This window comes from Tachypleus tridentatus, chromosome 3 (assembly GCF_004210375.1).
Source record: "Tachypleus tridentatus isolate NWPU-2018 chromosome 3, ASM421037v1, whole genome shotgun sequence".
NCBI lineage: Eukaryota > Metazoa > Arthropoda > Merostomata > Xiphosura > Limulidae > Tachypleus > Tachypleus tridentatus.
This window is the reverse complement of record NC_134827.1, coordinates 76,126,533-76,136,640: the sequence shown is the minus strand read 5'-3', so window position 1 is coordinate 76,136,640 and position 10,108 is coordinate 76,126,533. Positions and strand designations below refer to the sequence as shown.

Here is a 10,108-nt window from a genome sequence, read left to right as displayed (position 1 = left end):
ATAAATCTTAACTGCTATTTTTCATTTTGACGAAAAATCCACTTTGTTAACCTGAAGATGACCTAAGAAGGTCGAAACGTTGTTCTGTATCCATACCAGCCACTTTTTTATTTTTACATCATTCTGATTTGAAGCCACAATGAATTAGTTAGGAGAAATGTGGAAAATAATTTTAGCTAGTATGATTTGTGTCCCAAATTTTTATCTAATAGTTTCTAATGTTTTGACAGTTTTTGGCATTTGAATCGTAACAAATATTAACCCATTTTTATTTTTATTCTCTCTTTCTCTCTCACTATTTTTTCAAAGCATATTACTGGACGGCAGAGAGCATCACAATGCTCCTTGAATAGTTGTGTGTAAATAAAGTGAACCGTATCTAACTAGGGCTAATGTAAGTAGTTATACAAGGTTTTTAGTTTTAACGTACCCTACAAACTTAATTTCTAAGTGTCAGTTATAGTAATTGTTATACATAAGCTGTAATTTACATTTGACAATTATTGAATTTGATGTTCTTTCCACTTTTTTCTTCAGCTAGAGATGTGGTGCAAACGATAAGATGTCAACAATGAGCATTACGGTTTAGAGAAAAATTAAAAAGTACTGTATTAACAGTAACCACAAATACGCTGATCACAAACCTACAAATTCCATCTTCAGCGCCGGAATGAGATCAGTTCCTTGCTGGGTTGATAAGGTTCATGATAAAGAAAATGTTGAACAGTGGTAAGTAAAGCAGGGTCTGTGCTTCAGAACAAATAAAAGCAATTATTGAAAATTAAAGTGAAAGGTTTTCTGCTGTTGGATGGGTTCTTTTGTTTTGGATTATTTCTTAAAATACAAAATCCAGTCCACCTAATGATATTGATAACGAAAACGTTTTACACTGTTACATTAGTTCCACAAGTTGACTTAATTCAGTACAACTTCGTAATTTATTCTACTTATGTTCCTTCTAAAGTGGACCTACTTGATACTAATAATACTGTTTCAGTTTTTGCAAAATTCAGTTTAATATGATAATACAGTGCCCTTTCCAACAAATCAATATAATATCTTAAATAAGGTAAACAAAACTTGTTTTAAATGAGTTCTCATCAACACCTTGTAAAATGAACTTGTGAACCTCATAGATATGTACTTAGTTTTTATATGTACATGACCCAAAATCTTTTTTATCACATTGCTGCCTAATGTACATTATCAACAGGCTTTGCAATAGCTATGCCCAAATCTTTTTCTTCCTAAATTTTATATATGACAGTAAATAATGTGATAACTAGCATAGCCAGGTGGTTAAGGCAATTGGCTTGTAATCTGAGGATTGTTTGTTTGAATCCATATCATACCAAACATGCTTACCCTTTCAGTCATGGGAGCATTACAGTGTGACAGTCAATCCTACTATTTGTTGATAAAAGAGTAAGTAGCCCAAGAATTGGAGGCAGTGGGTGGTAATGACAAGTTGCCTTCCCTCTAGCCTTACACTTCTAAGGTAGGGAAGGCTAGTGCAGATAGCCATTGTGTAGGTTTGTGTGAAGTTGAAAAACAAAACAAACAAACTAATAGGCATGTCCATGACGTTACTGATACACAAGTATCTATCACAGAACCATGATGTATACCACTTGTAACATCAGTACATTGTTATTTTGTCCTATTTACAACATCATTCTACCCCTAACCTTCTCTCATTCTACTTAACTACGTTATCTTCACCGACAGATACAATCTTTATATAAAACTTAGTTACATTCAAGACTACTGCACAACTCTGCACTGGTTATATGGAACATTTTTACAGAATATTAGTACATTCATAAAACACATATCTGTTTTTAGATCCATGCTAACTGTTTGGTAATATGAAAGTTTTCTTGTAAATTTAATTAAGTATTAGGATAGCAGTTTCCTTACCATTGAAGTAGAACTAACTGATTGACAACAACTTGTATATTGTCTGCTTCCACCCCTTAAAAATGGGTGATATTTGTATCTCAGGACAGCTGATACAGGTATGAAAACCTTTACTAATAAAGCAGAGAACAACATTTCGACCTTCTAGGTCGTCTTCATGTTAATTCGTCATCACAAGTGTAATATTAGTTAATCTTCAATCTTATGGTACCTTACCATACTCAACAGATTCACTAAACATTAAATTTGATGCTCTTTAAAAGATATATTTTGTTTCCTTCATTATTTTTGGGTAAATATAATTTGATCCAGATATCTTATGGTTTTGTCTTGTCTGATCTTGAATATTATCTGTTTTGACTTAATCCTAATTTCATTCAGAGATATAAACCTTTAGTATTGTTCTATCATACATTCACAAGTAGTCATTGAGATTCTTCATGTTTAAAAGAGCTAATATGTAAGTTTTAAGATGTTAAAAAAAACATGTAGATTCACAAAATCTTGATGGAAAGGAATAAAACACTTATAAGCCGAGTGCTTTCAAAAGGTTCTCCTCTTGAAAGTGCTCGGGTTATAGGATTTTTATCCACTTTTATATATTAATATAGCTTTAAAATATTTGGATAATCGCAAGGTTTGAAATATTGTAAGTCATTTCAAGTAAATGGTCTCTTGTTTAAGTGCAGTGAAATGACATAATTAAGCATTCAACAAATTAGGCTTGTACTTTTTTACCCAGTGGTGACTGTGATTAAAATTTGAATGAGTGGAAAAAAAAAATTCAAATGATGTATTAAAAAGTTGTTGATTATAAGAGAATAGTATATTTTAATTCATTGTACATGGTAAGAATATGACATCTGTTATTATTCTACCCAGTGTTTACGACTTGACGTTTAAGCCTGATGGAACCCAGTTGATAGTTGCAGCAGGGACTCGGGTTTTAGTTTATGACACCAATGATGGGTCTCTAGTCCAGCCACTAAAAGGCCACAAGGATATAGTGTATTGTGTATGTTATGCAAAGGATGGAAAACGGTTTTCCTCTGGATCTGCAGATAAGCAAGTAATTATCTGGACTAATAAGCTAGAGGGAATATTGAAATACTCGTAAGTCTGTGTTAATCATTATTTACGTTTTTTTATGATATTATATTATTCTTCCCAAGGCTGTTAGTAGTAGTTTGGATATCAGACATCATAAAAGTATCACCTGAACATTATAACCATTATCTGGAGATTTTGAGCTGTATATATTTGCTGAGAGCTTTGAGCTGTATTAGCAGCTGTGTTTACCTATAATAGCTCGGTTGATATTGGAATGAATGTAGTTCCAAGGTTACGTAGTTTTTTTTATGTGTTTATTACAGGAAGACAAAGTTGCAATGTTAACTCAAAAATTTATAGAAGATAAAATTTCTTCTTTTTAATGTTTTGTGTTTGATAATTTAGTCAAATTGTTTTATTTCTCTAATTTTATACACACAACTTGTATTTAAATTGCAAATTTAGATTTTGGTTTGAAGATAAATGAAAATTGAACAGATTTACAACTTATTAACCACATCAAGTTTGTTTTACATTTAAGAAGGTTATATTAATGATAATTCTGGTAAAACTATTTATTGTAACAGTGATTGGAAGTGCAACAAAACTGTGTGTTGTTTTTTTCTTAAATCAAAACAAAGACAGAATTCACAGTTTCATAAAATAAAAACTATTAGAAGGATTTTTCAAAGTGTAAGAAGACATAAAAGTTAATAATTGAAATTTAAACAAAAGTAAAGATTTTTGTTTCTTAAAAGAAATTTCACAAACAAATATATTTGAACTCCTAAAGTTGATAATTCTTACACATAAAACAATAAATATTTTATTTTATATAAACTACGTAAGTGATGATAAGTTATGTCAAGTGCACCTGAACTTTTAAAAATTCAGTTATAAACTCATTTAGTGATCATTAGACTTAGATTTGTCAAGAAGGTAATGTGTGTTTAAATAAAGGTTTTATTAATTAATAATATTTTGGGTCAGTCAGCATATGTTTACTCTTGTGTAAATAATAAATTATTTTAAAAGTTAGGTAACATTTTAAGAATGAATTTTGTGAGTTTACTTGTAACATGTACTTTTATTTCTTGTTATCATTGATAACACAGGCCTGCAGTGGTTTTACTGTTTTGTAGTTTTCACATGTTCTACAGTATTTCCTCTATGCTGAATTTGGAAATGATATCCATTTTTCTCCATCACATACAGATTTTTCACAAAATATTGCATATACTTTTACATAAATGAGTTGTTTTTGAGTTTGGATCACATTTAGCTATATTTAAACTGTTGACGACCACTGACTATAGATTTCTTTAGACCAGTCATGATGTGAAAGCCTTATTGATTGTTCTAGAACGCATGAGAAACACACCACTAGTGTATAAGTGATTAAAACGTGTCATTTCTGGATAGTACTTGTTTGTGCATGAACTTCAACATCAATTTTTCTTTCAAATATTATTTATTCATCACTATGGGAAGAAGTTGTGCAAGTACCCAAACATATTCTGTTATATTTGTGGTAAAATGATTATGAAGAAACAAAGACAAAACATTACAAAATTCATCAAAAAAGGATATTGAACACATTTTGGAATAAAACTTGGGAATCGATACAAATGATGAGCTCTGCACCATTTGTGTTAAATTGAGACAGTAGACTTGAGGTAAGAAAATGTCTTTTTGTGTCCATTTGTGTTAAATTGAGACAGTAGACTTGAGGTAAGAAAATGTCTTTTTGTGTCCATTTGTGTTAAATTGAGACAGTAGACTTGAGGTAAGAAAATGTCTTTTTGTGTCCATTTGTGTTAAATTGAGACAGTAGACTTGAGGTAAGAAAATGTCTTTTTGTGTCCATTTGTGTTAAATTGAGACAGTAGACTTGAGGTAAGAAAATGTCTTTTTGTGTCCATTTGTGTTAAATTGAGACAGTAGACTTGAGGTAAGAAAATGTCTTTTTGTGTCCATTTGTGTTAAATTGAGACAGTAGACTTGAGGTAAGAAAATGTCTTTTTCAGTGGTGTTGCATGAGTTTAGAACCCCCTTAGGTTACTGCTGTTTTTGCTGATGTCGCTCACAAAGTTACAACACTCAAAAAGGAAATTTCTTATCCAAACCATCAGTTTGCTATAAGGCCTGTTGTTCATGAAACTGTATCTACTCTACCAGAAACTACAGGGATCCAAGTTATGAAAATATTGTCAGTAACATGCTTGATAAATTCAAAGAGTTTGGTTGTAATATGAGTTTAAAAATTCATTTTTTATACTCGCATATTGAACTATTTCCCTGAAAATGTTAGTGCCATCACCAAGGAACAATGGGAAAGTTTTCATCAAAACAACAGGAAGAGGATGTATCAAGTAAAGTTGAACATTGGCATGATGGTTTATTACTGCTAGGTATTTAACCCTTTCAGTGCTGAATAACAACTTTTAATGTTTGGCATGGTGCTGAACATATATGTTTGATACTTCAACTAATTATGGTATCAGTACTAAAAGCATGATATCTCGGCAGTAACTCAACAAAAGTCCCTGAAATATTCAGTGATTGTACCCAATACTATATATGTTAAATTCAATACATAAGAATAACAGGAATAAAGGAAGGTCACTTGCCGCACTGAGCCTTCAAGTCGACTGCAGTCGCCAACATGCCGAAAGGGTTAAATGAGATGCTCCAGATACAATATATAAAAGAAAGACCACAATGTGTAGTTTTGAGACTAAAGGATGTATATTTTACAAAAAAAAATCAGGATGAATGAGGATATGTATTTATTTGACATCACTGTTTTTCCATTTTATTCAAATTGTTTGTATTTTTGTCAACAAGCATAATAAAAAATCTTTATTATGGTAAATAAAATAATTATATGACCTAAGTAACTTATCTTCACAATTTGGGAAAATTCTTACATGATAAAAAAAAAGGACTGTTATTTTATAAACCTGCATAGCTGAATTACAGAAAATCTGTTATTAAAACCAAAGCCACTTTTAAAATGTCCACAGGGTGTGTAATTATTTTGATTTTGAAGAAGCTTATATTTGTATTGTTGTATTTCAGAATGTCAGGAGTGGGGTCAGTTTTGGAACATCTGAACTGCTAAGTCTCCTGCATTAGAGAAAATACTATGAACTCCAGATGTAATGTACTTTGTACACACATGCACATGAAGTCTGTTGTACCTGTAATGTACTTTGTACACACATACACAGGAAGTCTGTTGTACCTGTAATGTACTTTGTACTCACTCATGCACGTCTGTTGTACCTGTAATGTATTTTGTACTCACTCGTGCAAGTCTGTTGTGATGAATCACTATTTTAGTATCCGATCACTTATTTGAAAGATAAATTAAAAAGTTTGAGAAAATATGAGTTAGAGGACTCAGAATTTAATTATCTTCACCATAAGTTGACAATTGATTATTTTATTCCAGACACCATGATGCAATTCAGTGCCTTGCTTATAACCCAATATCTCATCAGCTAATTAGCTGTGCTTGTTCAGACTTTGGTAAGTCTGTGTTTTAGGTATCAACTTCTGTTTGTTCATTTCTTTTATTTATGTCCAGTGTAGGAATTTTTTTGTTATTTTTTTAAAAGAACAAATCAGTTTGATTCATATAGTGCTTTGTGAGCTTGGAAAAGTTGTAAAGTAACTTTAAGTAAGAGAAAAAAATCATTTTGAAAGATAAGACTGTAATCTTTCTAAAATCAAGGAGTTATATCCAATGTAAGTTATGTGGAGTACAATGTTACTTTGAAATGTATCAGATATATGAAGCATTTATTTCTTCTGTATGGTTTATAATTTTGCTTATGATACACGTGTTTTCTGTATTACTTGCTTTCTAGTGGGATTTAAAATTAATATAAATGCTGTGGTTTAAGCCTAAGAAGTATTGTTGGGTATCAGATCACCTCATAAATGTTTACTTCCATAAAATTTAGTCTAGGTGTTATCTCCCTTTCTGTGAATTAGGTCTGTGGTCTCAAGAACAGAAGTCTGTGTCCAAGCATCGTGTAACAAGCAGGATCACCTGCTGCAGCTGGACAAATGATGGACTTCATCTGGCTCTTGGCATGATTAGTGGGTCCATCTCAATACGAAACAGGGTATGGAAATTTGTTTGTAGTGGTGCACTATGAGAACATGACATCAGTGTGATAAACAAAGCCATTGATTGAGGCCTGCTTTGTATTCAGCAATAATGTGCTTCATTGTCATGCTGAAGGGTTTATAAAACCTTGAGAAAAAGGAAACAATAGTGGATTATGATATTTTGATTGCAAGTTAACATAATTAGATAAAGATGGAAACACACATCCTTACTAGATGATAAAATAATGATCAAAATAAATCTATTTGAAATTAGTGCTTCTGATGTGTGTACAAACTGTATATGAAATGAATGTATAGCTTATTTATATGTTTAGTTTTTTTTATGATAATTAAATTTGCCCATTCAGGATTAACAAGAACTTGGTTTATATCTGTGTATGAGAAGCTTTTTCATAAAAGTTAACACATTTAGTGTAAAGCAGAGAATAACAGTACAAGATAATTTATTAAAATCAAGGGTCAGTGGTAAGAGAGACTTACTGGGACAGAAGATACCCCAAAATGTGCTCCCTCCACACACACACACACACACATTCAACAAGCATTGCTTACTGTTAAAGTTGGTTCGTATATTAAGTTCAGCAATATGTGCATGTGTTTGTGCACCCAATAGATGTATGGTGGATCCTTTTTGTTTATCTGTTTCATCTCGGCCTCCTCATTGGGAAAAGACCAGTTCCATCCCTTATTAAAACATAGTGTAAGTTTTAGTATACCATCAGCATTTTGATTGGGTTCAAATTAATTTTGAAATGTAATCTATATGTGTGATGTCAAAATACAAATGAGAAAAAATTATTAGTTTGTGAAAAAATTTCATGAGGATTTGAAAATGAACTTTAGTGGTCTTGTTACTGGCTCAGAAGGAAAGCCTCTGCTTCATGATATTTTCAGATGTATTTTAACTTTTTCCTTAACTATAAAAACTAAAAAGATATAAAACTTGCATTCCAAAGCTTGTTGATAATATCAGGTTTTTCTGCTCAGCTTTAGGTAAACATGACTTATGTGGTTAAAATTGGGGAAAATTACTTTCTAAATCTACACAGGAATTGGCAAAAACAAAACTGAAATTTTGATAATATGGACTATTAAATAAGGAGCTGAAATACAATCCAAGGCATGTCTGTCAGTAAATATGTATTAAATTAATAAGAATAAATAGTTACCCAGTTATGAAGTAAACGTGAGAATAATTCAGAACAGTTTTAGATAGTTTTATCACATTAAATGAAATCAAATACATGGAAATACATAAAGTAACTTATAAAAAAAAAAAAAACTTGTTTGTGCTTTTGTATTTATGTTCATAAAATTTAATTGTGAAATTGGTTTGAAAAATTATGTTGCATAGGTCTGAAGAAAACATGGTGTTTGTCTAATTGATGGATTGTTTTTTGTGATAGAATGGAGAAGAGAAACACCGTATTGAAAGACCAAAAGGAAACTTGTCACCTGTGTGGGGTGTGTGCTTTAATCCTGTCAGGTACGTAGGCACACAATGAATGAGTAATGCTTCTCGTAATAAGTTTGTTTTATATCACAATCTTGTTTGTACTAGGATCAGTCTCATTGATTCTGAATATCTTTGTCTGTTTTGTGTAATTGTAATTAAGAGTTTATTATCATGATTTCCTGGTTTTACGTTATTGTTTTTCCTACAAAGTATTACTTTGTTTTAGAGAGGATGAAGCTGATGTTTGGGGTGATGTCTTAGCAGTGGTTGACTGGGGTAGGACATTGTCATTTTATAATCTTGCTGGAAAACAAGTAAGTATAGAATTGAAGTAACTGTAAAATTGGTTCACATTACATAAGGTGTATGGAAGTTTGTATATGTTTTAAAATAATATACCTTTAAAACAGAGAAAGGTAGAAACCTGAGATAAAGAGGTTAGTTAACAGACTGCAAAGGGGAGTTGAAATCCTGGCAACTATTCATCAGTACATAATATTTTTCTCACAAATCAGTGTTTGTTATGTTTTGTGTTTCAGAGAGATATCACTGAGATCCCATGATAATAGTATGTAGTTTATGTCTGAAAATTTATGTAATTTGATTCAGCATTTGTATAATTGTTTGGTTGTGAAATTATTGAATTTTTGTTGTGAATTACTGTTTTCAAAAAATATTAAAATATTTTCTTTCACCTTAGAATTTAATTTTTTTTATATATACTTGACTTGATTGAAAGTTTCATTTTATATGTGCAGCTGTCATCAACTTGATTGAATTTCATCAACTTATTTCTTTTATAAGTACTTGTTAGTGACCTAGGGCCTTGGAATATTTGTCATTGCCTGCTTTACTCACCATACTTTCTTATCATAGGATAAAATATCTGTAACTTTCAGACATACCAGTTTCTGAAGCACTGGACACTACAATATTGTTTTATTAGCCGTGAAGGGCTATTTTCTTTTTGTGTTGTACTTTTTTAAATCTGAAGCTGATAGACTTGTAGCAGTAGGGACATATCAGGTCTCTGTTATAGACCATATAATCATTTACACTTTTAAGCTTTAATTGTTTCTAATAAATGGTATAATTCTAATTACATGTTTATCACTGCAATTGATGATTAATATAGGAGCCTGAAACAATACACCTAGATTGACTGGTTCCATGTGGAGCTGCTATAAAACCTGAAAGATCAACAGTCACATATTCTCATGTTTTCCTATTTTTTTTTATTGAAAATCAGAGGACATCTTTCTGTTATAGGTAGGAAAAGAACGACACTTGAGTTTTGATCCAGTTTGTGTCAGTTTCTTTTCTCATGGAGACTACATGATTATCAGTGGATCGAACAAGGAGGCAGTGTTATACACCAAGGAGGGCATCCTGGTTGGGAATGTAGCAGAACAGGAGTCATGGATCTGGTGCTGTAAGCCTCGACCAGACTCAAATCAAGTGGTAAGAAAATAATTTTTATAAAAAAATAAGGTTCTTCTGTTCCATGTGAGAACTGTGTATTGATTTATAACAAAATAA

At 31.4% G+C, this 10,108-nt stretch overlaps 1 protein-coding gene across 1 annotated transcript in view; it reads left to right on the top strand.

The window, feature by feature from the left end:
• Positions 1 to 277: 277 nt before the first annotated feature.
• Oseg1 (intraflagellar transport protein Oseg1) overlaps positions 278 to 10,108 on the top strand; it is a 51,391-nt gene continuing 41,560 nt past the window's right edge. The window contains exons 1-8 of the mRNA XM_076494945.1: positions 278 to 394; positions 538 to 729; positions 2,803 to 3,033; positions 6,428 to 6,504; positions 6,973 to 7,106; positions 8,520 to 8,599; positions 8,796 to 8,883; positions 9,839 to 10,030. Coding sequence (XP_076351060.1) covers positions 671 to 729; positions 2,803 to 3,033; positions 6,428 to 6,504; positions 6,973 to 7,106; positions 8,520 to 8,599; positions 8,796 to 8,883; positions 9,839 to 10,030 — 861 coding nt within the window. The 5' untranslated portion in view covers positions 278 to 394; positions 538 to 670. The remainder of the gene's footprint in view (positions 395 to 537; positions 730 to 2,802; positions 3,034 to 6,427; positions 6,505 to 6,972; positions 7,107 to 8,519; positions 8,600 to 8,795; positions 8,884 to 9,838; positions 10,031 to 10,108) is intronic.